The sequence below is a fragment of the Scophthalmus maximus genome, chromosome 14 (genome assembly GCF_022379125.1).
Source record: "Scophthalmus maximus strain ysfricsl-2021 chromosome 14, ASM2237912v1, whole genome shotgun sequence".
In the NCBI taxonomy this organism is placed as follows: Eukaryota; Metazoa; Chordata; class Actinopteri; order Pleuronectiformes; family Scophthalmidae; genus Scophthalmus; species Scophthalmus maximus.
The window spans coordinates 10,578,964-10,606,591 of record NC_061528.1 but is presented as its reverse complement, the minus strand read 5'-3'; the positions used below and the strand labels follow the sequence as shown (position 1 = coordinate 10,606,591).

At 43.6% G+C, this 27,628-nt stretch overlaps 2 protein-coding genes across 4 annotated transcripts in view; one reads left to right on the top strand and one right to left on the bottom strand.

Annotated features, from left to right (window-relative positions):
* Nucleotides 1–7,503, top strand: part of LOC118282492 (dynein, cytoplasmic 1, intermediate chain 2a) — a 15,870-nt gene extending 8,367 nt beyond the window's left edge. For all 3 annotated transcript variants that reach the window (XM_035603589.1, XM_035603587.1, XM_035603588.1), the window contains 11 exons: nucleotides 373–459; nucleotides 642–804; nucleotides 904–1,003; nucleotides 1,838–1,963; nucleotides 3,181–3,327; nucleotides 3,415–3,528; nucleotides 4,007–4,140; nucleotides 5,175–5,319; nucleotides 5,937–6,077; nucleotides 6,220–6,345; nucleotides 6,542–7,503. In XM_035603589.1, coding sequence (XP_035459482.1) covers nucleotides 373–459; nucleotides 642–804; nucleotides 904–1,003; nucleotides 1,838–1,963; nucleotides 3,181–3,327; nucleotides 3,415–3,528; nucleotides 4,007–4,140; nucleotides 5,175–5,319; nucleotides 5,937–6,077; nucleotides 6,220–6,345; nucleotides 6,542–6,655 — 1,397 coding nt within the window. In that variant the 3' untranslated portion in view covers nucleotides 6,656–7,503. The remainder of the gene's footprint in view (nucleotides 1–372; nucleotides 460–641; nucleotides 805–903; nucleotides 1,004–1,837; nucleotides 1,964–3,180; nucleotides 3,328–3,414; nucleotides 3,529–4,006; nucleotides 4,141–5,174; nucleotides 5,320–5,936; nucleotides 6,078–6,219; nucleotides 6,346–6,541) is intronic.
* Nucleotides 7,455–27,628, bottom strand: LOC118282491 (calcium-binding mitochondrial carrier protein Aralar1-like). The gene is made up of 18 exons (XM_035603586.2): nucleotides 27,366–27,628; nucleotides 26,822–26,875; nucleotides 24,467–24,609; nucleotides 23,070–23,185; nucleotides 22,141–22,280; nucleotides 19,845–19,991; nucleotides 18,933–19,071; nucleotides 17,976–18,069; nucleotides 17,023–17,107; nucleotides 15,670–15,751; nucleotides 13,572–13,730; nucleotides 12,516–12,568; nucleotides 12,196–12,276; nucleotides 9,971–10,111; nucleotides 8,762–8,900; nucleotides 8,397–8,555; nucleotides 8,172–8,262; nucleotides 7,455–8,088 (listed from the first exon to the last, which is right to left on the bottom strand). Exons 1-18 carry the CDS (start codon nucleotides 27,375–27,377, stop codon nucleotides 7,881–7,883), a joined length of 2,043 nt encoding a protein of 680 aa, XP_035459479.1. The 5' UTR covers nucleotides 27,378–27,628; the 3' UTR covers nucleotides 7,455–7,880.

The window sequence follows — 27,628 nt, the reverse complement described above, 5'->3', positions numbered from 1 at the left end:
TTTAGAGGCGCAGGTTCTTTCTGAAAGGCAACATTGTGCTGACGAACCAAACAAATCCAAGGCGGAGATACAAAATCAGTCTATTTCCGTGCTGATAATTATTGGGTGAAGCTTTTATTGAAAGAAGAAAATAATAGAGGTGGAAAACGTGACCAAGAAGTATGAAACAGTTGGACGGAGGCACGATTGTCTTGTTTTCTGAAAGTTTTCACTTAGAGTTTGGTGTTATTCTCTGTTCTGTTTGACGTTTTGACATAAACAAAATGATTTGCAATTTGTTGCAAAGTAATATGTTGATACAGAGATGTATTTTATAAGACTCGGCTGAGTATATTTTCCAGTGTTTAACAGGGTTCACTTATTGATCAACAGAAGAAGAAGAGGAGGAAGAAATTGCTCCTCTTGAACCAGTCGTTCTGACTCCGACTGAGAAACCGGACCAGAAAGAGGAGGAGGAAGGTACTTCAGCCGTCACTTAATTTTTTTAACAAATTTGACAAATTCATCTTTATTGGTGGACATGGATTACAAAGAGGTTTCTATTCCTGTAAAGCAATGCATCACTGTTCATATGATAATGACCATAAGCAGCAGATAACCTCAATACATTTCACTGTGTCCCTTTTTCTCTCTCTGTGTAGCGCCCCCTCACGAGCTAACAGAGGAGGAGAAACTCCAGATCCTGCACTCAGAGGAGTTTGTGAATTTCTTCGACCACAGCACTCGTATAATTGAGCGGGCTCTATCAGAGCATGTGGACCTCTTCTTTGACTACAGTGGCCGTGACCTGGAGGAGAAGGAGGGGTAATAATTGGTCTGCTAGTCTTCTTCAAAAAACAAATATAATTGGTTTTGGAAGAAGTGTTTTTATTGATCTGTGGTGCTTTGTTTTTCCCCCCTCAGTGAAATCCAAGCAGGAGCAAAGCTCTCTCTCAACAGGCAATTCATGGATGAGCGCTGGTCCAAACATCGTGTCGTCACCTGTCTCGACTGGTCCCCCCAGGTCATTTTTCTTCACAAGGCTCTTTCATAATTTAACCGACAGTTTAACACATTTCACAGGACACGGTTTGGAAATTGTTTTCAATTATCCAAAATGCCAGTCCTGACAATGAATTTGTGGTTTGTTTGTGCTAAAATGAAAATAATACGTGCATGTGTCGCTAAATGGCTGTTAAAACAACTTAGCTTTGCGCAGCCATAATGCTTTATGATTACATAGCTTGACTTTGACAGCATTTGCTTTTAGCCACAACTCCCCCAGGAAAAGTAAGTTATGTCCCATACAAATTGTCACCATAATGATTTGTTTCCTCCGGTGTCCAAGGTCATTTAATCCATGATTCTGCAATGACTTTTGACAGTGATTGAACACCAACTCTTGGTGCACAGTATTCACTTGTTCAGAGCCATTTCCACACCCTTGTTATTTGAAATTATGTATTCACAAACTGTAAACGTCAGATCAAGTATTAGAAGCTGAGCCGAGGTTAATGGTTTGTTTACCTCTGGATAGTGTTTCTGTATTTCCTCTCTGCACTTCAGTCGGCTTATAATCTTCAAAGATTATGAATGTGCTGCTGTGCTCTGCTGAGCGCCTTCAGAACAGTAACTTTTGGTTGAAATTATGAAAGGAAATAAAAACGCAATTTGACAAAGATTCTACGGAGTCGGGCGACTTAGACGAGCCATTAATCTTGAGGAAATGGTTACTCATTCTTCAAGGCATTCAGCAGCATCACGCAGGTCAAACGAGGCTTCTCCACATGGAGCCAAGCCTGGGGGGCATGTCTGCATGCCTCCTCCCAACATTCATTTGTGCCTTTTCTGTCACCAGTATCCTGAACTCCTGGTTGCCTCATACAACAACAACGAGGATGCTCCTCACGAGCCAGATGGCGTGGCATTAGTGTGGAACATGAAGTACAAGAAGGCAACACCGGAGTACGTCTTCCATTGTCAGGTACCAGCAAAGCAAAGCTTCTGTATTTCTCTTCCCCCCTGCTCCTCCCCTTCCCCTTCCTCATGGGTGGCTTCTTCCATGACAAGCGTGGAACACTGCCAGCCAACCTCTGTTTGCTCACCCTCTCTGCTCCCTGCTAAGCCCCTCACCCCTACTGCCTTCATCCACATTGTGAGTTCACCGTGCTGGCATCCACCTCCACCACATCCATCTACAAACACATGTTGCTGCGGCGCCGGAGAAGACCTGTGGTGCAGGGGTTGAACGGAATCCAAGCACTGCAGCAGGATTAAGTGTGTGGGGCAGGGCTGGTTATCATGTGCATCTAAACAAGGGCCCTGTGTTCAGACAAACGAGCAGTGAGAGCAGCAGAGCTCCTCCGCTCTGCCCAGCCTTATTATAATGCCTGCCCTGAGGCTCCTTCACCAAGACAAGTTGAGTAGAACCACATGTTGTTGCCTCCAGAGCGGATGTAGATGCAGGCGCACTGCTCAGATGAATAAAAACTCAACAGAAGTGTGAATGCAATTTTCCACGTTCGTCCAAGTCGGCTCAAAATGAGATTTTCCTCATCAAAGCGTTACAGTTTTGTAAAAAGTCAATTTAGAAAAGATATTGAGGTAAGATTGTGGCAGGTAGAAACCAGTAATAAGGTTATGAATCAAGTCATAATCCAAAAGTAAATAATAGCTTCAAAGTTTGTTTTTGCTTACACTAAAAGAAGTCAGGTATAAGTTTTGGGAAAGTGGGAACATGCACAGGACAGTTCTTGAATTTTTTAGATGAAGCAGGAGAATGGCGAATTCCAACTGATGTTTTTTTAAGTTGTGATTACTGGACACTTTGAAGATTTAATGTAGGTCTACCTCGTGGTCAGTGATTGTCCACCACAGTTTTCCGTAGCCCAAGGTGTTGACTTGTTTTGCCCAAACAATGTATAAAATATATATTTACACGAATATGAGGAACTTTGTATAGCGTCAAAAGGATTTAAAACATTGAGAGTTTGTGATGCCACACTGACCAGCCCTGTCGCTCAGATTTTGCATTATTGATATGGGAGCCGGGGCCTTGCTCCTGAAGACGTGTGTGATGTGGGCATGGATGCATTTTGTTTGATTGGATGTTTTGACTGTCACTATAAACATGTACTTTTTCATCACCAGAGAAACTAAATATTGCCCTTCCCTTTCTCCACTTTTCCCTCTTCCTGACAGTCCGCTGTTATGTCGGCTGCGTTTGCCAAGTTCCATCCTAACGTTGTGGTGGGGGGCACATATTCGGGCCAGATTGTCCTGTGGGACAACAGAAGCAATAAGAGGACCCCTGTGCAGAGGACTCCCCTGTCTGCAGCAGCACATACGGTACTGTAAACAACTGTCAGAATGCAATTGTACTTGATCAAATACAGTGGCAGACTAAAGTTTCTCCCTCCCACTCCTCTTTTCCAGCACCCGATTTACTGTGTGAACGTGGTTGGCACCCAGAATGCCCACAACCTGATTAGCATCTCCACTGATGGAAAGATGTGCTCCTGGAGTCTGGACATGCTTTCACAGCCACAGGTAACACATGTGGGGGTTTCTTTCTTCGGAAGTGTTTCTGAATTACATTAAAAAAAAATCTAGGATTCAAATTTTATCCACAAAGTTTAATTGTTAAAACTTAAATTTTTCTAAGATTTGTCTCTTCAGATTCCTCTCACTTCCTGTCCCTCCCATTCAGACTAAATGTCAAACTTTTTGGCCTGACTTCTTCCTTTTGAGCATTCCAGTTTGGTATTTACCCGTCTACAACCCATTTTTCACTTTCAAGGAAATTAATTCTGCCAGCTGTGTCATTTCGTCCGTGCTGCCAAGACCTCAACCTCCTGTCAAACGTTTTTCTTTTATAAAGTGCTAGTTGAATTTAGATTATGCATTAATAAACTGTCAAGTGATTTTTATAGGTTGTGCTTGGCAGAGTGTGTGTCAACATTAAAGTCTGAGCAGGGAGCGTGTTATGAAGGTTGTTCCATGCCCCCCCCCCCCCCCCCCTCCACAGGACAGCATGGAGCTGGTGTTCAAGCAGTCCAAACCCGTAGCTGTCACCTCCATGTCCTTTCCTCTCGGAGATGTCAACAATTTCGTGGTGGGCAGTGAGGACGGCTCCGTCTACATGTCGTGTCGTCATGGAAGGTGTGTTCGTAAGCAACTGCGGTCCCCGGCGTACCTTCCGAGCTCCGCCAGGAAACTGAGGCAGCTTGTTAGGCCCACCTAGGACCGAGTGTCAAATAAATATAGCCCACTCACTTCCCAGTGCAACACAAATCCAACACTTGATCTCCTGCTGTTTGAGGTTTCACTCCTCCCCAGTCATCCTGTTTTTCTTTTCCGCTTGTCAGTTGTGTTTGTAAAGGTCGTTCAACATAAACAGGGCACACATGCAGGGGAAACAAATCATTTTTTCCCCCATCCTTTTTTTTTTCTTCTTTTCAGTTAGTTTCTCTCAGTGAGAGAGTATGTTTACAGTGATTTGTCCCTGGGAGAATTGAAGCTGCAGTTCATCCCACAATGTTCTCATTTAAGAGACTTGGGCTCCTCTTACAGTGGATGGTCCTCGGCAGAGAAATGTGGCTTGAATCAGAGCTGCCACTGAGTAGCATGTTAGCTCTACACTACATGTCCTGCAGTATGCCCAGAGACCACAGAGAGGGGATGGCTGCTCGGCGTCGCGCAGCAGAATCACCTCTGTAATTGAGGGAATAATTTTCCACCTCATTTACAATGGTATGATACTCTCAGTGCAGTTAATAATGCATAAGCATCACTCACGCTGAGTATTTACCTCTCTACGTTAATTATCAGAGCCTCAGTAGGGTAACAGCTCTGCAACATGTGGTTGAGAGGTTGCAGACGCTTTTGCCGCCCTGCTGATCATCACATGATTTAAGTAAATGATTAATGTGAATATAGAGGTCTCTCTGCACCTGTAGCTTTTATTTCATGCGTAATGAAACGTCCATTTAGTGAAAAAACAGGATTTCAAACGGTCCATTCTTAAAATGTTCATTGTTTCCTTCCGTACTGTAGAGAAATTTGCTTTCAAATATCATTACAACTGAAGGTCATTACTCAACATCTGTGGCTTTCGTAAATGTATATTTGTCATGCTCAGTTTAGTCTGCCTATGCCTTTCCACTTACTCCCCACTTTATCTGTGTGCCCCACAGCAAAGCGGGCATCAGTGAGATGTTTGAGGGCCACCATGGGCCCATCACAGGGATCCACTGCCACACAGCCCCCGGGCCCCTGGACTTCTCCCACCTGTTCGTCACCTCCTCTTTCGACTGGACTGTCAAGCTGTGGAGCACCAAGGTATGAGCGAGATCTAGCGCACAAAGAGATTTGATCTAAAAGGAAAAGTTCAGGGTGATGATGTTTTATGTTGACTTGCAAGTCACATACTTCAATTAAAGGTCCAAAGCCTGTTCTTACACTTAGCAGTTGTAAATAAGAAAAAAGGCCTGAGGATAGTTTAAAAATGAGTGATAGCAGTGGTAATTGTGTGCCCTCATTGTTTGAACAGTGCATGAAAAAGTTGTTTTTCAGTTGAAATAAAAACCCAGCAGTACTACTCGTACTACTACTACTACTAAGCAGTCATCTTTATCATCGTTTAGCAATGAACAATAAAAACAGCCGATAGGAATATCATTCGTTTTGTTTGTATTTAGTCCTGAAGAAAAATATTTGAGAAATCTAAAAGACATCTGGTGTGGAACATGAGCTGAAGGCAAAAGTTGGACAGCTTGACAAGGATGAAGAAACATTTTTAAATGATGAATGATGAAAACATTATCATTTTGTACTCATTGAGCAAGTGTTGGCATATCTATATAAAACATGTTCGTACCTTTGCATGAATCAATACAAAAACTGAACAATTGTCATGATGACAAAAATATTTTTTTTCCTCCCAAACATAACTGCAGAACAACAAGCCCCTGTACTCATTTGAAGATAACTCGGATTACGTGTATGACGTCATGTGGTCACCGACTCACCCTGCTCTGTTTGCTTGTGTGGACGGCGTTGGACATCTGGACCTGTGGAACCTCAACAATGATACCGAGGTACTGCCGTCCACTGAACGCTCACATGTTTCCTTTGACGCCTTGAAAGAAAACGAGAATTGTGTGTATCTACTAAGAGCTTACATTCAAATCCTAATGAACAAAACATGTTCCCACTCCTCTGATTGTGTTATCGCTTCAGGTCCCCACTGCCAGCGTCACAGTGGAGGGTAACCCAGCACTCAACAGGGTCCGATGGGCTCATACTGGCAGAGAAGTCGCTGTGGGAGATTCTGATGGACAAGTTCTTGTGTATGAGGTTGGAGAGGTGAGAAGGCATGACTCGGCTTTTTACCACTTCGTTTCTGATGGTTCCGTTCTGTCACTTGAGGCGTGTGGTTGTGATTCTGCCTCTTACCTCTGATAATTTGATAAGTTTGCTTTTAATTTGATTTAACAAAAAATGTGAACAGACTTAACCTGTGACTGCAATGTACTGAAATGTTATCAATGCCTCTCCGCAGCAAATTTCAGTGCCACGAAGCGACGAGTGGACCCGTTTTGTCCGCACACTGGCGGAGATCAACGAGAACCGGGACGATGCAGAAGAGCTGGCAGCTCAGCGCCTGGCCGCCTGATATGATCGCCATGGACACAACGCTTAAGGGACCAGCGGTGCACCTGTTAATACTAACCCCTTTTTGATTGAAGCGGAACTTGGGGGTTATGATCAGAAAGAGTTATTGACATGTTTTGATTTCCTGTACTTTAATTGGACAACTTTACCATGTCAGTTAGCTGGACTGTCACCAGTCTTCCTTGGAATAACACAGGCCACATGGCAATCAGACCTCAGACACTAACACAAAGCCATGGTCATGAACACACAACACAAGTCGTCCTCTCTCCAACCAGATGCCTTAATGTTTCATTTTAACCTTGACTGTAAAGATCCTTACCTGTCTTAATTCACAGCATGTTAACATGAGCCTTAATTTTGAGTTTAGATTTCAAAGCCAAATACTGTACGTGCTCAAATATTCACCAGAGACACTTAGATGTTTTCCATCTCCACCAAAGTTGAACAGGAGCAATCGCATCTTTACACATCCGAGAATGTAAACATCTCACAGCTGTAGCTCATGTCGTCATCCCTCTTCCTTTAATTTCCCATGTTTGTATAAAACTGCAATGTCCAAAATCCAATTGTATTTCTACTTCTATACGTTATATAGTGCACCAGTTTCCGCCTGATTAGTGCAGCTGGTTAGACTAGAGATAGTTGGGATATCCTCGATGCTGTAACCGCTCGGTGAGTTCAGGATTTGTAGTGGATGTTGACAGGATCTGAACAGAGGTGGTTTGTTTCCTAAAGAATCTCAAAGCTTGGTGTCAAAAGGGATAATGTACTTTTCACATGGTAGAAAAACAAACAAACAGTTTCAATGATTTATTTCAATAAAATACAATAAATACATTTAAATTATTTCCCCAAGTCCCTGGTCATGATTTCCAAATAAAAGCTTGAAAACATCTGTACATCCTCGTGTCCCTGAAATACAACTGTAGCATGCACACCAAAGCTGTTGCACGCCAGGAAAAAAAACTAAACTTAAAACGCAACGTAACAAATCTTTCGTAATGCCATAATGTCCCTCTGGAGAGAAGTACAATATGTACAATAAAATTTGCGAGCTGTGCAAAGACAAAGCAGTAAAGCCATACTCGTCATGCAGGGTTCAAAGCAAGACAACCGCTCAAGTGCGTTGAGTTGAACACGTGGTTCAATAAAGACCCTTGTGGTGAAAGCCTGATGACTGGAGGAGCATGCAGCGCTCGCAGCCATGATGAGTGACGGACGGTTTATGAGGCCTGTGGCTCGGTTTTGGACTCCGCTGGTTGGACTGTCACCACCCCAGAAGGCTTGAACTTGGGCAGGTGAAGTCCAAACTTTCTCTCCACACCGGCAAAGGTTGCAGCAGCCAGACGGTAGCCGCCCACGTGGTCCGCCGTCACAGAGGGGAGGTCCTCCGTCGGCGGTTTGGGAGTGGGCTCGGAGCCAGTGGGGCGACTGAGGAGGGAGTATGATTAGGGCGAGTTCGCACTTCGAGGTATAAATTCGTCTTATGTTGAGAACAGGTTTGAAACACTTACTGTCCTCCGAAGTCCACGTAGAACCATCTCTGCAACAGCTCGTAGGTCACCAGGGTCACACCGAACTGCGGCGAGGATCTGAAGACCCGAGCTGACGGAAGATGGATTGAAAATAACAATGTGGGATTCAATATTTATCCAGTGGCTTCTAGACAATTACACAGTGAGCCTCATCTCCCAATGTAAAATCACTTATCAGGACTGTAAGTGCGTGGGTGCATTTACCTCCTGCGCCCTTCCAAAACGCCCTGAAACCTTCTTCCTGGAGGATCTTCCTGAAGCAGTCGATGACTCCGCTGTATGACGTCTGGCCCGCTCGGGCCGCCACCTGCAGCCGGGTCTTGATGACATCAGCAGGGGTCACCAGCGAAGCAGCCGGTATACCTTAGGATACATTTCACAACATATATGAAACGCTGGTGACACATGCGTATATTCCAGCTGCAGAAATCACGCAGGACTTGAAATGGGTAGAGATGTTAAGTCTGATGTGACCCAAGGCACCATATACATATATACACACATACAGACTGGCCACTGTGAGGTATAGTGGTATAGTAATCCACGGACACGTTGCAGATGTTTGTTACCTGCAATAGCTCCAGCGGTGAGCAACTGCAGAGCCCCCAGCCTCCCCTCCTCGTCTGTCAGCTTCTGCTTGATGTGGGCGTAAACTGGGAAGTAGATGGCAGAGAAGGGGATGTCTCGCAGGAAGCAAGCTTTGGCTCCCTAAAGAAAGACAGTTTAAAAAAAAGAAAATAAAAAACTATATATATATATTTATAAATAACATGACGGGGCTGCTAAATTGGGCAGAGGCAATGGTTAATGCCTGTCTCATTCAACCCACAGGGGGGCTTTAGTGTTGACGATTGAGCCAAAGAGCCCTGGGGGCAGAGTAGCAGCCTCCAGAGAGAAATCCATCTCTCTCAAACACACACACACACACACACACACACACACACACACACACACACACACACACACACACACACACACACCCAACACGGACCCTGTTGTGCTGGCTTCATCGACCAAGAGGAAGTCAGCATTTTTCTCTTTTTTTAACAAGCCACACGCCGTCTGCTACTCATTAAAATATGGAGTATGAACACATGACTCGAGCTCTAAGTAAACCCACAAGGTTCTGGACAGGAGCAGTAGCAGAGCACTAATCTGCTGTTGGTTGGTCGTCGGCCTTAAAACTTCCTTTTGCACATTGAACACTGTTTTGGAAAATTACAAAGAGTCAGGAAACGCACCGTTTGATGTTCAAATGTCAGATCTGAAGTCTTCTCAGCCCATAAAGTACAGTTGTCCTGTAGAGTTTCCTTTGTAAGAACTTTTTAATATGTAGTAATATCTTTCTCGATTTATAAACCAGTGTTTTTCAAATTTTTGAAATTTATTTTTGATATTCTATCATTTGTTTTTCACTAAGTTACGTAAGGTTAATAATGAAAGTCACCTTCTTAATTTGACCTTTAACAATGACTCTAATCTGAATGAGAGCCATTTTTTTGATTTGTCATTCTTTCTTTTAGATTTGTGCTCGTGTTCTTGATAACATGGACGTGCTCGGCCTTCCATTCTTAACAACTCCAGTCAGTTGACTTCTGTTCTTAATAAGAAGAAGTTTGTTGGCTGAGATGTTGATCTTTACAAGTTTAATCAAATTGCTGCTACACACACCTAACAATGAATAAACCCCTCGTGCTGTTGATATAGCTCAGGAACATCAGAGCACCTTTCACTGCCCTTGTGTGACAGAGGCTGAGGCTGCAGAGGTGCTGACCTACCTTGTAGAGGCCAAAGAAGCCCAGGTCTCTCACAACATTCAGGGCACTGACCCTGGGCCCTGTGGTGATCTCCCCAGCCACCTGCAGACGGATCTTAACAATCTCCAGAGGATTGGTGAAAATCACCTGGGAACCTCCAGCCTGCAGGATGCAATGGGAAAAAGAAACAGCTGAGGATTTGTTTGTATGTAGAGAAGATGATCTACGTTTCTAAAGTGGAGAAGTGGGCTCACACAATTGAGCGATGAACTCAGGGTGAAAATGGTAATAATGATGTGTAAGCATTTCTCCAGAGTAGGAATTTTCAAATTATCTCCACAAACTTCGGCACAAAAGATACATTTTTCTCTGATTTTGTCAGAGACCGGCCTTGACAGGAGGAGGAAAAAGCGAGCATTGATGGAAGAACAACGGGGGTCAGAGCAGAGCAAGCGTCGAGTGGGGAGAAGCCCCGGCCCATGGTTGGGAGGCTGTGACCCTGGCACCGGCCCTCTGCCCCCTCGCCTCCCCTGAGGCACCTCCCGTGGCAGGGTGAGCAGCCCAGCCTGGCCTTGCCCCGCACACTTCCCCAATTCACCCCCATTCCCAGGGGAGAGCGCTGAATCACCCGGACGGCTCGGGGTCCTGGCAAGCGGTGCCCTGAAGGCACGGCACCCTCTGACTCGAGCACATTTATCACCCTCCCCGAATCTAATCAGGCCCCAGGATGGCTGCTGGTGACATTCAGGGCAGGGGCTTTATCTGTAAACATCCGAGCAAAGGTCTAAAAAAAGTGCTCTGGCACATTTAGTCATTTTCAAAAGGGGAGAGGGGGAATATCCGCTGCTCTGAAGATTAATGCACTCGTCCCCTCTCTTTTATCTTCTTCACTTCTCTCTTCTCAAGGGAGCGATAACCTAACAAGCTGACCCCATCAGATGAACCAGACTCTAAACTTTAATAAAATACCACAAGGAGGTGGGCCTGTGATGTGAAGCACATGAATAAATTAGACAAGTCCATCGATATGGGGAATCATCTTAGTAGTTAAAAGTGTGAAATGGAAACATCCTTGCTGTCCCGTGTGGAGACCTGTGCTGTGACCACGCCTCAGGTATGTAAAGCCTTGTCAGACTCAATCACACTGAGCTAGACCCCGCTTCATCCAGGACCCTCCAGGGCCTCCTCCTCCAATTACACCCTGACAGGGGTCACGACCCCGCAGACCCCGCTCCTCTGTGAGCAACCTGCAGGCTCTGCTCTGCGGCCTCCCTGTTTCACTTCACCACAGCCAGTGGACAGGCAGGCTGGAAGAATTATATCTTTAATCCACTGCTGCACTCAAATTAATTCAGGAGGCAAGATGTCAAAAAACTTTAAAAAAAAATTCAATCTGAAGGATTCAGGATCAACATTTTTGTAGATGAGCTGACCTGAGAATAACAACAATAAATCTCACACACACACTTGATAAATGAGTCATTATTATAAGAAACATATGTTGATATACTGAGTAAGATGAAATTCAAATGAAACTAATTTATCATTCAAAAGGATCCAAACGCTTTGGCATAAACAGGACATTTTTATAGTGCTTTTTCCTCCTCTATGTTTATATACAGCTTTACTCACTGGTTAACTTTACAGATTATGATTTAACATACAACATGTATGATGAATTGTTATAGATATATAGTTATAGAGTGTATATAAAGTATGAAGAATGCAATAATAAAATGTGCAGTATACTAGTATGCATTCAATGAAATTTGAGTAAAAATGAATTAAATGATTGAATTCTACTATTATTTGATGTATTGTTTGGCTAATAATATGTACTTCATTTCCCTCTGCAGCATTGTTCCTGAATACTTCATCCACCACAGTATTTGGGTCTTGCCTGCTAAGAAATCAACTGTCCAGCCGTGCAGGTACTAAAACATTTATATCATAATATTAATCAGGTTGGCAGGACTAAAATTGACATCTAATTTGCTACCATGAAATGAGTTTCTCTCGTGCCAACTGGTTAACTTAAACATCTATCCCTGCTAAAAGGGAGTTATACACAAATATTTTTCTATTAAGAAATGTTACTTTTACCAAATGCAAAATAAAAGAAACAAAATAATACGACAACATAATATAATTATCTTAAATGATATGGTGTTTATGATTTTTTTTCCTTTGGTTTTGAGTTCATCATCTACAGACAGAATCTAAAGGATCACTAAAGTTGTGCTTACACATCCACCAGCGAGAATCTCTGCAGGCAGAGGGATGGTACCATCTTGTGTGGTGAACTTGTCCCTGACAAAATCATTCATCTGAAAGAAAAAAAAACAAGGGAAGAGGACATGAAAAAAAAAAAAAAGGGCAGATGAGAGACAATCCCAATCTTGAAAGCGGGGGGCATTAATGTTAACTTGTGGTTGCAGTCACATCTTGATTGCGACGACTGCCTCTCCTCTATGCCCCCATGCATGTTTTTTTTTTTTCATTCACAGCGAATCATTCAGGGCAACTTCTTTTGAACACTCGTAAGCTACACAGTGGAATGACTTGCCGTGAGTTTGATAGCTTTCTCCGGGGCAACGCCAATGAGCTGTGGGACGAGACCTGCAAAAATATTATTCATAGATACCATTAGAATACCTGACAGACAGAGAGAGAGAGAGAGAGAGCAACAAAGTCTGGACTGAAATGAATGCACTCTCTCTTTTTTGTATTCTTGCTGAATGAATGCATCCACTGACAGCTAGAACAATACAAGCTGCAGGGTTCTTGTGTGTGTAAAACAAGCCCATAAATATTTACAGATGTGGCTGATACATCTGATGCACCAAAACACAAAGGTCCCATTGAACGTGAACTAAAGTCCAAAAATATGACACTGCCGGTGCGTACGGGATCAACATTGTTGAGGCTTGATCCCACTGTTGGTGGGGAACAGAGAGAGAGCTGTGTGGTCACGAGCAAGACTGGGGGGCTGGGGTGCTACGGTGGCGATAACCGCCATACTGTTTCACCGTCTGTCCTTCATCAAGCCAGATAAACTTCTGAAGGAGCTGCTGAGTGACTGCTGCTGGAATGCGGCCAGAAAACAGCCGAGCGTGTCTGTCTCCGAGTCAATCGCCCTCTTATCATGTGCGAGAGAGGAGGACGGGGGGGCAGAGGGAAGCAGATCGGAGCAACAAAGAGCTGCAGTGGTAAAGGTAGCAGTAGATGGCAGTCTTGACTTCCTTCACATGAACACCCTGAGGGAAGAAGTGTTGCATATCACAAACCTTCAGCACCATTATCATCACCGGCAGAGGCAGATCAGACACTGCTACTTCATGAATTCTGCTGGGCCATTTTCCTCGGGGAGCTTTTTCCCAGGTACTGAGATAATGAAAACTCGACCCCTGGGTGTTGCTTCATTCACTTCAGCGCGGGGAAGGGCAAAGGTTTCTGGTATCAATTAGCAAACCATGCTGCTGGTATTAGAGCACTGACAAACCCCGACGCTTTCCCATCGGGCCGTGTTGATTTGCAAGACACCCAGCCACATGTTGACCCGCACACAGAATCTGAAAATCGCTATCTTTTTTCACGTACGATCAAACCTGCCAAGGATTACCTCTGTAGAATCCAAAGACGCCCTCGTAACGCAGCACTTTCTTCGCACAGTCGAAGCTGTTCTTGTACATCAGCTCTCCTACGAAGGAGCCCGTGGAGCGCTGGTTCTGCATGCGCGTCTTCACCAGGTCGATGGGGTACACCGCTGTGGCACCGGTGGCTGAAAGACACACGCACACTTTGTTGTTTCTGATTCTGTTCTTCTGAAAACAGTGACTTGCCAGCACTTTGCCAAGCACCTGAAAAAAATATTACACATAATGCAAATATAAATTCATTTTGAGAATCATGAGAATTAGGGCTGAAAATAATTATTTTCATCTATTAACAATTTTGGCCATAAAACAAAAAAATCTCCATTATACTTTCCCCAACGCCCGGGGTAATGTCTTCTAATTTCAGTCAATTAAATAAGTCCAAACCCAAAGACGTTCAGTTCACTGTCAAATATGACAGGAAGCAGTCCATTAATTGATTAATCAGCGAATCATTTCAGCTCTAAAACTGATTTTCAGTTAAGATCATCTTGTCAACAGTCCTCTTTTTATTGTCACATACAATTGAGTCATACAATGATAATTAGTCATTCAGCAGACATGTTTGTGGGGAGGTTTTTTAATGATCACTGGGAAATCAATAAATTAGGCGATGTTTGTGTATAAACTCCTAAAAGCAGTTATTACACTCAGAGTAGGAAGTCTGGTAACTGTGGGGAAACTGTTTGGGGAGGCCACACTGGGGCAAGTTGCACTAAACTATATTTGCCATGTCTCGTCTGACATCAGAGGCTGCTGTAATGACTCTTCTCTCCAGCGTACAAAAAGCTGGGTCAGCACAGAGGCCGATGAACAGCTCATCATCCCCACGACGACATGGTAGTTCCATCATACGCCTGACGGTTCACTGTACGTCTCTTTCTATACGTCTGCCTGCCTGAGTACTGGTGAATGAACATTGATAAGGCTTTGTTGTGTGTTTCGGGAGAGCACACACACAAAACACACACAAAACACACACACACACACACACACAAACAAACACACACAACCTTGTACTTCTATCGTAGTGAGGTATAATGTATTCCCTAGCCCATTACCCTAACCTGAACCTTGTCTTAACCCTAAAACAGCCCTTTAAATGTGTGTCAGAAAGTGAGGACTGGCCAAAATATCCTCACTTTCTCAAAATGTCCTTGCTCTGTAAGGTCTTTACTCAAAATGGTCCTCACAAAAATAAATGTACAATACAAACACATATCAACACTTGTCTTTCTGTAGTTGTGAGGACACTAAACCATCACAACTGACTGGCTAACCCCAACCCTTATCCTAACCTTATGCTAGACACACACAAACACACACACACACACACTTATAGACTTGTTGGTGACCACACTGACATATATGTTCAGTCTCCTCCCTCTCTCACGTCCACAGCCAGCATCCTGAATCATTACCACATTATTGAATCTGCTTCATTACACTCCTTTCTTTTATTACCATGAAAATGTGGGCCGAATCAAATCCTTCTATAAAAATACCAGTGGAGAAAAACTTGTGCCAGAGCCCCTGACCTAAACCTAACTTTAATCCTAACCTTAAAACCAAGTATGAAAACCCTCAAACAAGCCCTTTGAAGTTGCGAGGACCAGCCAAAATGTCGAAATGTCCTCACAATGTCAAAATGTCCTCACAATATCGGTATGTACTGACAACGATTGTGGTGTTTTTGAACCAAAATTGGCTCTCACAACTATAGAAAGACAAGTACACACACCAAACACACACACACACACACACAGTCAGCGTGTGCCTGTCCAAGGGGCAGTTATGTCAGGGGTTCCTTGTGTCTGTTCTCCCAGTGTAATTAGACAGAGATTCCAGAGAGAGCGGTTCCGGAAGATTTGTGTCATTCCAAAGCTCCGACTCCAACGACAGCCTGGAGCCACCGGCGGCACAGCAGCACAATGCCGGAGCCTCACATCACAGCCCCTCTCCCTGCAGCACAATGGCAAGCCCCGGGGCCTCAGTGCGCCAGTCTAGCCGGCTAAGGTTACCCCTCGGGCGGGCCGGGGGCTCCGCGGCAGACATGTCACTCACCTCCAGCGAGTGAGCCCAGAGCAAACCTGTAGGCGGACTCTGCAGCCTGGAGCCAGATGGGCCGAGACGTTTCGTGAGTGTGCTGCATGGGAGAAAAAGACACCAGTGGTCAAATGAATCTGGAGGAAGACGGAGGGGGGGGGGGGCAGAACACGAGCCATGAATCGGCTGGCTACTGATCTATAGTGAACCAGATACATTGTGGAAAGAAGAATGCTGCGGAGAACTCAACGACGGACGAAGGCGCTGGAATGTGGTCATGTCATATAATGTCTGAATCATCAGCCAGTATTAAATGTCACAGACAGACCAGCTCTGGATACTGTAAATGACTGTGTGAACCTTTGCCGGAGGTTTCCACACATGCTGCACGTGGGTGGCTTCAAGCTAAAGGTCTTCTTTTATTTTTACAACAAAGTACAATTTCTCTCCTATCTACTTGATCTCGGGATCAGGGTTTGATGTCGTAAGTGGAGCCCCTTTGTTTTCACTGTGGGGCAGGGGAACAGATTAGCCCCACAAGCCTTTTCCATGTTCAGATAAGTATCTACATGAATATTACACAGTCCGAGTGGGATTTTGATAAAGTTGTGTGTGTGTGTGTGTCCGCAGGTTGAGGCCGTGAGTAACTTCTCCCAGACCAGATGAGGGGGGGGGGGGGGTATAGCAGATCACTCATTTCCACTTCCCAGATGCTTCCACCGAGGGTTGCATGCTAACAAGATCGAGGTCTTGATCAAAGGGTTTAAACTATTAGTCTACTTCCACTAAAGGGCTGCCCTGCGAATTGCAGCATCCCCCCCCCCCCCTTCTCCCACAGGAATCAGATTCCAGACCTCTGAGCGTGAGTCCCAGGAGCATGAGAGGCTTGAAAGCTCTGACCACAGGCTGAGATGGAGCCATGTTTAATCCGGTGGAGGCAGGAACTATTTTGTTCTCCCGCATCCACCTTGACTCCCACTCCCCTTCTGCCATTAGCAGACTTTTGCTAAAGGCTCAGAAAAATCCCCGAGCCTCACACTGATAAAAGCCTCTTATTAGCTTCTCAGATGTGTGATTGCGGCTGATATGTATGTGCAGCTATACTGAATAAAATGGAGACAGCCTTTCATGGCGAGGTGCAACGCAACAATCCACTCCTCCTCTATAACTATAATTGCTGTACTTTTATCTTCGGGTTTAAGTAATGTACTTCACAAGGGAGGAAAAACACAGACACTCTACTAATTCAGCGACTGAGCAGTCTGCCTTTTTTCCGCTCCTCTCTGAAAATAAAGCAGAAGGAGACGAGGCGAAGACTTTGATAAAAGGAACAAGGGATGTGGGGTGTATTAGAGGAGTCACTCAGGCTACCTGTCTCTGGGCCTCTGCTAGGTGGTATGGCATGGCTCCTTCCTCCAGCGGGGCTATCCTCTCTATGTCTGCATGGTTCAGCCGCCTTAACACACAACAGCAGAAAGAGGGAGGGAGTTAGGCCAGGAAAAAGCAGAGAGCCCCTGCATCTACCGCGAGCAGCAGCCGGTGATGTAAGATTTTCCACAGACAATTTTACTGGCATATAACTCGGAGTTAATGCATCTTTCAGCTTATATAAACCACAGACAAACAAAGATGGACGAGTGCCCGTGGCCCCGACATGTAAATGAAAGTGTTTTGTTACTCTGAGTTTGAGACAAATATTCCCCACTGGCCTGACGCTTCATAAAGTTTGTGTTCATGTTTTATGCTTGTCTTGTAAATCAGCCCGTGGAGCAACTGTAGTTAAAACTGAAGGAGCAATAACTTTATATTTACAGCCAATAAACAGACCTGTAACATACTTCTTCCATTCAAGTTGGAATAAAAACATAATAACAAGGTTTTGTGGAAATGTTTTGGATTGAAACCTATTGAGGAACAGCAGCGTAGCCAACCTGGGTGACTGCATCGACGGAAGTGCGAAAGTAAAGTTTATAAATTCAACTGTGTGATTGTTTGGCGCCTTTTAAAATGCTCTTAACCCCGTGAGTATAGAATGGCTATACGTTGTAAAAGTATTGTTTCATTATTAATTCACAATTGAAGTGAAATATTTATTCCAGCTTTGTTGCGGAAAGTGTATATCTGCCTGTAAATCACAGAATATATTGATTCAACGACATAAATGAGATGCTGAGCACTCCCAACTGATTTTCTCAGCTTCTACATGATACATATATAAAGTCATATTACTGTATTACTGTACTGTATACTGTATTACTGTTCATATTATGAATAGACAAAATACACAGGGAAAAAAAGAGTACAGAGGTCATTCAGAATCTTACCCAGAGTGAGAGTGGAGTCCAGACAGCTGGTACAGGATGTCAATCTCCATTGGAGTGATTTGTCCAAACTTAATGGCAGCATGAACAAACTCCTCTACAATGCGCCAGAGACAAGAGGAGATGATGATGATGAAGACGCAAAAATGGGACTTCAGCCACTGTGGCGTGATTAAATCATCAAAGTCAAACAGGGAATGTAAGGGTTAACCACGTCAGGAGTTTAACTACAGTAAAGGCTTGTGTTAAATAGTATTTGCAAATACCATTTATGGGTTGTTTTATTCATTAATAGATTTTGCATGTCATATCTTTAATTTTTTTTACTCTGTAGTACACCCTGTATTACTCTTTTATATGTGCCTTATATTCAGCACTGCTGAGAAGCTCCATTACCATCAGATGGTCTTTCTCAAATTAAACCAAATAGCGGTTGCCGAGGGAGGGAAAAGAGTTGGTGATTCACATCCCCCACAAAGACCCTTCCTGTCAGGTCCAAGGATTGTAAGCTTCCGATCACAAGCCCGCTTCTCTGATCACCAGCACCGCAATGATATTCTTCTTGCTTTACACCCGCCCATCAGATATATTGGATAACACAAATAACGAGTATTATTTGCAAATACTATCAGTCCATAGTCTTCTCTATGTGAGAGGAAAAAACTATGGAGCAGAGAACAGTTTTCATCTCAGTGGGAAACACAACCAGGAGCAGATGTGACTGACAGTACAGCTATCAGTTACAGATCTAACGTGTAAGGGGTGATCTGATTACCATGTTGGAAACTTTTATTTACCTTTGCAATTTAGCGCTACAGTAAATGTTCCCTGCGTGCTCACGCACACCACTCTGTCGAGAAAGTTAAAACGTGATTGGACAGCGACATTTCATATCACGTATGAAATGCACACATGACCATTTCAGTGAGGCCAGCAGACGCCCCGGGGTCTCAGGTGTACCTTTGGTAACGAGCACGTCTCTCTGTGTGCTGGCCAGGGTGCTGTAAATCTTGCGGACCAGCTCCATGTTGTTGAGCAGGGCGCTGAAGGCGTTGAAGTAGGAGAAGCTCACCATGTGGGAGGTGCTGCCTCCTGCAGCCTGGAGAAAGAGCCAGAGTCTGTCATTCCTTCTCTACAGGTGGTCGACAGATGGATTTGATTGTATTGTTTTGAATCTCCAACAAAATGTGCTGGGAAGTGGGGTTTTTTCTGATGTGTCCTGGCCTCCCCTCCTCTTTCCATTTGTGTGTTGTTTGTCCATGTTTGGTTTGTGTCTGTGGGTTTGTCTTCCCGGTTCCAGTTTTATCCTGAGCACACCTGAGCTGCATTGGCCGATAAACTCTACAAACCCGAAGCAGTACATTAGAAATGCTTCATCCCACAAGATGCCGCCATATTGTCAGACACCCTCAGTGGTAGACACGCTGCAGCGGCTTCTCTAGCTTTGAACTTTGAAGTTATAACCTCCTTCACTAACACCTGTGTCTACATTATTTAGATAAATGATCTATTATTATTAATATGCATGTAACACCAGATCCTTTTTGTTTGCTATTATGCAATTTTGGGTAGAGGTGTCGATGTGCGGCTCTAAACACATAAATACAACACATTTTGTTTACAGCATTCATGTCTTTTTACCAGTTTTTTTTTTTGGGGGGGGGGTTCTTTTAAAACCTTAAAACTAATTCTGACTCCACATCCTGGTTTATGCAGCAGAAAGTCCAGCCTTTTCTGAAACCTCACAAAATGACAGCAGTATAACATGGATCCCCGAACTAACCATAGCCACTGAATCCTGATCCCTCATTTTTACAAAAAAACAACAACAATAACAACAACAACTGGAGTACGACTTTTCCAACAACTCACTGAGACCAGGTTCTCCTCTACAAACGGAGTCAGCATGTGGTGCCTGATGGTGGCCATGATGTCGCTGAAGTCCAAGGCGGTGATGGTGCCACTTTTATTCTTGTCTTTCTGTGCAAAAGCCTGGCGGGCGTGCTCCAGCTGCAACTCCTGCACCAACACACACACACACACACACACACACACACACAGAGAAGACACACAAAAGCCATTAGTTGACAATAGAGCTGTGTTACTGTGATGAGGGGCATTGCATTACAAGTGAACTTTTTGAGGGAGAAAGTATAATAATATCAGTGTTGGACAGATGTGAAAGTCATCAGATATGACGGTGTCAGACGCTGGCGTTTGTAATCACCACTGTCTCTCTGGAGACTAATGGAAACCATGTCCCGAGGAGTCTGTTCCCAGAGCCGAGCCGGTCGGCAGGTGTGTCTGCGAGAAGATGATTCAATATGACAACCATGCAATCAGAAGGGGATGCAGGGGGAGGCTGACCCCGGGTCACTGTCTGCTGTCGAGGCTCATCGCATACAACCAGAGGATCACAAAGCAACGTCACCGCAGTATTTATCTCTTACTTCATCTTAACACTCTGGTTCTGATAACCTCATCAGTGGATTGTTGCTGAAGATTAATTCTCACAATGTTTGCTGATTATATTGTTGAAAAATCATGACGATACGAAACATTTTTACTTGCGAAGCTTAAAAATCTTCTCCCATGTCGGCACTCGCCGAAGTTTCAAGTCCAGCCAAACACTGCAACAACCATAAGGTGGCAGAGCAAAGACTGTTTGAACAACAATCAAATCTACACATCAGACTATCCGCATTTTAAGTAATAGTCAGTTAAAAGATATGAAAATGTTCTTGGACATGACAGAAAAACAATGTGATGATAATGATGGATGTGAATTAAATCCTGCACACAAAATGGTCTTTGGTGTAGCGGTGGGAAGCCCGAGTCAAGTATGATGAACCACAAAGTGCTGTGAGGGATCCCACACTGCAACGGAGCCACAGCGCAGCCTGTCTCGCTCCGGGACCACCCAGCTCCTGCCTAAGACCACAGCCCTCGACTCCAAACCAGGTTCCACCCTGACAGCACTGCTGCCATTTCTTTAACGGCACAGAAGACGAAGGAATGAGAAACAGGCCACGGCCAATAAAGCGAAACAACAACGATTAGTGTCTCAGTGACGCACTGGGCTACCGAAAACCACCAAACGGTGAAGATGCAACACCTCACCACGGCTCAACTATCTGAGATCATGTCTAGTATTTTGTTCACTTTACGATATTTCCAACTCCTCTGGACCAGGAGAAAAATGTCCCATTATAGGATGAATGGTTTCACATTTATTGATGCACGCATTATTTTTCTCACAAGCTGAATTACGCGCCGACAGTATGAATTGTAGCATATCATGTTGCATTTACATACAAAACTGTTTTACTGTAGCTGCTGAGATTAATACATTTAACACAATATTGTCTAACACCTCAAACAAGACTATGCAACTCTTACGTCTTTTTTGCTTCGATGAAATTTTAGATTCCTACAAAAAATAAAATAAAAATAATAACTCCATTCTCCAAACTTCTTCTAACCAAGTGATCAGCAGCTGGTTATTCTAGCACAGAATAAAGTTTTCCGGGGGGTTATGTTCATGAGGGGTAATAAACAAGACAAAAAAATTGAAGAAACATGAAACTAACAAATTACAACATTTCAGTTAATGATCTTTAGAAGTACCTGCAGGTGTTTCTTATTTGGACAGAGCCAGATTAGCTGTTTCCACCGATTTCCAGTCTTTAAACTGAACTGAGCTAACCAGCTGCTTCACATTTACCTTCAGCTGCATTCAGACATGCACTGTAGTCCGGACATTTACCCTAACCTTTCCAGAGGAGCTCTATTGATAACGATTTGATAACGCAAATATCAGCAAATGTTGCTCCAGACTTGTTCAGGAACCTTTCCATCCAGCCCCGCGAGTAAAATTTACGGGAAATGTCAAAGTGAGAATACCGCAGGGAAATCTTTGGAGGATTCAAAGTGAGCTAGTGTGCGCTCTACCCAAAACTCTGGAAAATGTCCTGACCCAATTTTCCGGACATTTTCCGGAGTCCATGTCTGAAAACAGCAATAGAGATATGCGAGTAGGGTCAATCTTCTCATCTGACTCTTGGCAAGAAAATTAATCAGCTTACTCCCCCCAAAACGTGCTTCTTTTCATTGTATATATCATATAGCTATATGTATATAGCTTTTTCCTGTGCCACAAAAGTTATACCTGCAGAAACTGGGTGAACTCTGTGTAGCTGAGGAGCTTGCTTCTCTCATGGCCGAAGTGTAGCCTGATGAACTCACAGTCCCAGCTGAAGGGAATGTGGTGATGAACTGTGGTCTGGCTGAAGATGTCACGCACATTCTCTGGGAAGAGTGAGACAGAGAGTTGAACAATACCGAGAGACAGATGGAAAAAACATGCGAGATGCAACTGTTATGTCCATCTCATGTCCTCATCCCATTTGGCGAGAACATCGTTAAAGTGCAGGGAAGAGTCCATTTGGACTGTGAAGCTGAATGGGCCGTTTGACAGTCCTGCTCCTTTATACATTTTGAGGGGTTCGTCCAGGAAATTTTATGTATAAGCTCTGCCCTCAATTTTCAGTCACCTTCACCAGTCCATTGCACTGAAAGAGCAGAGCAGCAGCTCCTGTGAATGACTCTGCACCTCTTGATTTATGACATGTCGGTTCCATTTCTCTCCTTGTCAGATGGAGCTGGTAATAATGTGACGTTCCAAACAGCTCGCTTGCTGTCCTGCCTTGAGATGAGACAAGCTGCTGGCATATGTTATACTTTATAGGTTCCTGAAGAAAAACGAGGCTACTGCTACATTCATTCACAACTCCCTTTTTTTTTTAAAGATATTCAATATCACACCTTAAGCACCCTTTCTAGCAGTAGATTTTTAATTCTTTTCCGAATCAGGCATGGTTTTCTATTATTAATCAATTGAAACTACAACAAACGGCATCTTCAATACGTTACATTATCTACACTAAGTCTACATCTCTCGCCAAATAGGGGAATAATGATAATATGGTGTTTAAACTACTGCCTGTAAACATTAAATGATGCATAGTCTCCAGCAGTTAAGATGGACGTACAACCCCCACACCCCCAGTGTGCCGACATTAACCATCATGTACATACCAAATGAGATATTCCCTGTTCCGGTCTTGTCAAACAACTGAAAGGCAACTATGAACAGGGCGTCCGGGGCACATAGAACTGATTCAAAGGCCAGAAACTCCTGGAAAGAGATCAGTCTGTTTGGACAAGAAAGACAGAGTGCTGTCTGAACAAAAGGACACGAGCATCTTTGACAAAAGATGCACAATCTCTCCTGCCAGTTGAATTGACCAGAGAATGTAAAAAAACAACAACCTCAGTCAGGGATGCTGACTGAGGTTAAGAACAGCAAGCAAATGTATATGTAACAAATTTATTTTTAGCTGAGCTTCAAAGTTAATATTTGACTGAGGAAACCGCAACTGATTTACTCAAAAAAAACCTCAAAGTGCATGTGCAGGAAAAGGTAAATGTTCACATTTCCATTTCTCTTTGTCTGACATAATACGTTTCAAAGTTAATTCTATTGATTTCTATAATACATTATTATTTATTTTATAAATCAATGTATATATATATTAATATTAATTAATTTTGAAGTTCACCTTTGAACCTGCTGTAGATACATAAAGGAGAGGTTCTTAATGTAATCAAAAAATGGGAATTTGAACATCTAACTAGGACTTTTGATTTTTTGTTTTCAACTATTATTCAGCGTCTTCACTGTCATTATAGGTAAATGTGTCTATAACCATGTACTTCTGATGCATTTTGCTTTATCTTATCAATGGATATTAAATCAATCAGGAGTCGTGTAAAACTGGCTGATAAAGATGGCTATTCACTCTGCAACTCTTCACACAGAACAGATTGGGCTCCTGAAAAAACAAAAGGTAACACAGGTAATGAAAGTTGAATGTCAAAGTGGCTTTAAGGGTTAATTGCTCCGTTGACTACATGATATCCAGATGTTTTATTCACTTGAAAGTACATTAAGAACCTGGTGAAACAGCACTACATAATTGACTTCGTCATAAATATCAATTAATGCTAAATGTATCTTGTTCAAAATGGATATAAGACAATGATGCCCTCCAACATTTCAAATTTTGGACAGAATCCGTTACCTCAATACAGAATTGTTGTGTATGTCTGATAGTTAAAAGTGGTATACTTAATGTCTATGTGTCATGATGCCATTTGTGTACTGTACCACGTGCTGACACCTTCAAATATGTACATTGCTCTCCGGAAAAGCTGCATTAGTGTTAACACCATCATCATATCATTTTCAATTTACAAACAAAAGACAAAGAGCCGATTTTGAACCATAAAGAGTTATTAGAGCTGACACTGTTGATAAAAGGTACAACTCACAAAACATACAGGTATAAATAAGCATAACTCTTAATCTATAAATATTAACATAACAGCACGACTTCCACAGTAACCTCCCTGATGTGACTGTCGGCACTCACCCGTCTTTAGTGGTGTCGGCCACTCCAGCTATCAGCTCCACAGTTTTGGGGTTGTGTTGAGGCTGTGTATGAAGACCCAGATATCTCTGTACAAAGTCTCTGGGGGTCATGTAATGCTCCCCATCCTCCACTGCACTGGCATACTGCGGAGGAGACACAAACAGAGCTGTAAATAATGCGGATCAACATGTGGACTTGGATTAAGAAATTCCTCTGTGTGCAAAAAGAAAGAAAACGATGTGGCATGTGAATACAATGAACATGGTATTGTTTCTTTGTGACAATACCATGTTTGTGTTCACTTTTCTATAGCAGCACATATGGTTCTTAGTTTACTGGCCCTGCATGGTGTTTTAAATCTATACAAAGCTGCGCTGCATCGCGTCAAGACAAAAAGTATCAAAAAGCATCAGTCTCTTTCAATTGGTTTCATTCTTTCCCTTCACGTACAGCAAGATATAAGAGATACACAATTTAAAAATCTAACACAACTTTACACATAATTGACTTGGTGCATACTGTGCTATCTGCTGTGATGAATAGGTTCTTCAGGGTTCTGCAGTGGCTGATGAACATTGAATACTGCACCTGTTTTTTTAACCTTTATTTATTCAGACAGTACAGGCTGTGTTCCCCAGGAACACCAAGTTCATCTAACTGTGTAATTCTCCATTTCTATCTGTGCAATTCATTGGTTTATGTGCGATCCTGTTACACTGTATATATTCAATTCACATTGTATATATTCTGCTTACATTGTTAACATTAATACAATTTTTCCAAATTTCCTTGTGTTTAAATTGTACATTTACCCATTTATTACTTTTTCTTTTTCTACTTTTAATATTTCCTTAGCTTCTGTAACTCGACACATTTCCCTGTTGTGGGACTAATAAAGGATTATCTTATCTTAACTTATCTTATCTTCACACTCACACAGTTACACAGTCACACCTGGAAACTGCAATCTGTTGGCAACGGAGCAGGGCCAGTGAAGCACTTGGGATTTGATCAAGAGCACAACAGATATGGTTAAGTGGTGCTCTTTCACTTTCTCCATCGAAATGTATCCTGCCTGTCTGTTGCTGGTTGGACTGGGATTTTCCAACAAGAAAACTTGTCTTAACTTATCGTCACCACAACTGAAACTTGAGGATAGCAATTTGGATCAAGATTTCTCTGCAATATATATATATATATATATATATAGTAAATATTTTAATTTATGGATCCTATAAGTCTGACATTACCATGAATCATTCACTGATTTTCAGTGGTCTCAAACAACCAGAGACTGTAGCTCCAGCCAAGGGAAACGTCGATCTCAGCTTACAGAAAAATCTCTGTCATGTCACAGTTCATACTGTTCTTATTCTCCCAAACTTAATTTGAATTGATAAAATGCTTCGCCCACGTGACGATAAATCAATAACCGTCAACTTGCAAGTTTGTCTTGTGACGCCGCTTGACAGAAGCAAAACAAGCACGCCCCAATGCAGCAGTGTGCTGAACCTGAGATCGACAGTCGGGGCTTTAAGATGTAAGGTCACTTTTAGAGTCTGGTTGGGTTTCAAGTTGGAACAGAGATAGCTCTGGAAACACAAGCGCCACATGAACTGGCAGCAGAAAGGCCACACTCGTGGGCCTGAGCCAAGCTCAGCTAGCGAGAGCATGACATAAACAAAGAAGGAGTGTGGGAGGGGACCTTCAAGCCAAGTGTTTTCAAGGCTACAATTCAATGCACTCTGCTGAATTAATGTTTTAAGTGAAAATATTAATTCCAAGCCATTTATTGCCACATTTCTCCACCACATGATTGTGTATCCATTCACCCTCACAGTAGGCCTCAAGTAGTTCTTAATCAAATTATACAGGCAGTCAGAATGAGCTTCCAGTAATTAACTCTTCCACCTGAATATGCATCGCAAATTACGCAGCCCTCTTACAGCCGAGTCAAGAGATGTGGAGGGAGTGCAGGGGGGGGGCATTTTTAACCGTTACTTTTAAAGTTCAAGTTCATACTCCAAGCAAACAACAAACCCCGGACACAAATATCAAGGATGTGTATCATTGAAGGGTCATTGACGGCGCATGATGAGAAAATCAGTGACCTGCTGATGATCAAAACACACACTGAGCACACACATGAAGTCAGGGCAGCGGAGATTCTCTGTTGAAGCAGATCCAAAATTAGTCTGAAGCATTTCTGTGACCTTTACTGAACTATGTATCCCAATGGACGCCACACAGAAACCACTTGCTGCCTGCGACACATTGCCGGACACACAGTTTGTGTATGCATCCCTGTGTGTTGAAGATTGAAATATTTTTGGTTTCTGTGAGCAACAGTCTTACCTTCAGAAATATAGTCTTCAAATCATGGGGGTCGCCTCTTTTCGTCGCTTGCACCTGTAACAGACAAGTTGAAGTTTGCCATTAAAAGAACCAGAAAAAAGTTGACAGCCAGAGTAGCACGCTGACAGTCTGGACTCCAGCGGCGACACTCTGCCACATGTTCGACCAGCTGATCAATAAAACTGAAGTTCACACTGTCACTGTTCAGCTTTGGATGGGTTTGTTTTTTTTTACGCCGTCAACTCGGCGGTATCGATCCCCCTGTAACAACTACAACACGAGCCTGCGCTGCGATCCTCTCACGCGGCAGACACACGCAACAGAGGGAAGACATGACGGCTGACAGCGCGAGGCCGGGCGGAGATGCGCCTGCAGGATGGAAAGATGCAGGGTTTTGAATAAAGGGGCACTCCGCTGCAAATCTCTATGCCAGAAGCGTTAAAGCGTGCAGACACGCTGCCCTCCGCGTCCCACTGCGGGTCCTCCTCAGTCGCTTTGCCGCCTTTAAAAACCAATATGCGATAAGAAATATTGACGGAGTCACCTTGACCGCCATGCTGGGAGTGACGTCAGCTGCCGAGGACGAGCGCAGGCGCTGGGCATCGGGACGACGGCGGCGGGGCTCGGTGGGGCTCGACCGTGCGCACGCACACACACACACACACACACACACACACACACACACTGAATGTATATTTAGCCAAGTATTGTCCTTTCCTGTCTTCGGGGGGCGGCGTGTGTCCGCCGAGGAGCCGCGCGGAGAGATGCGAGGCGCGCGCGGAGAAAGTTGCCCAACACAGATAGAGC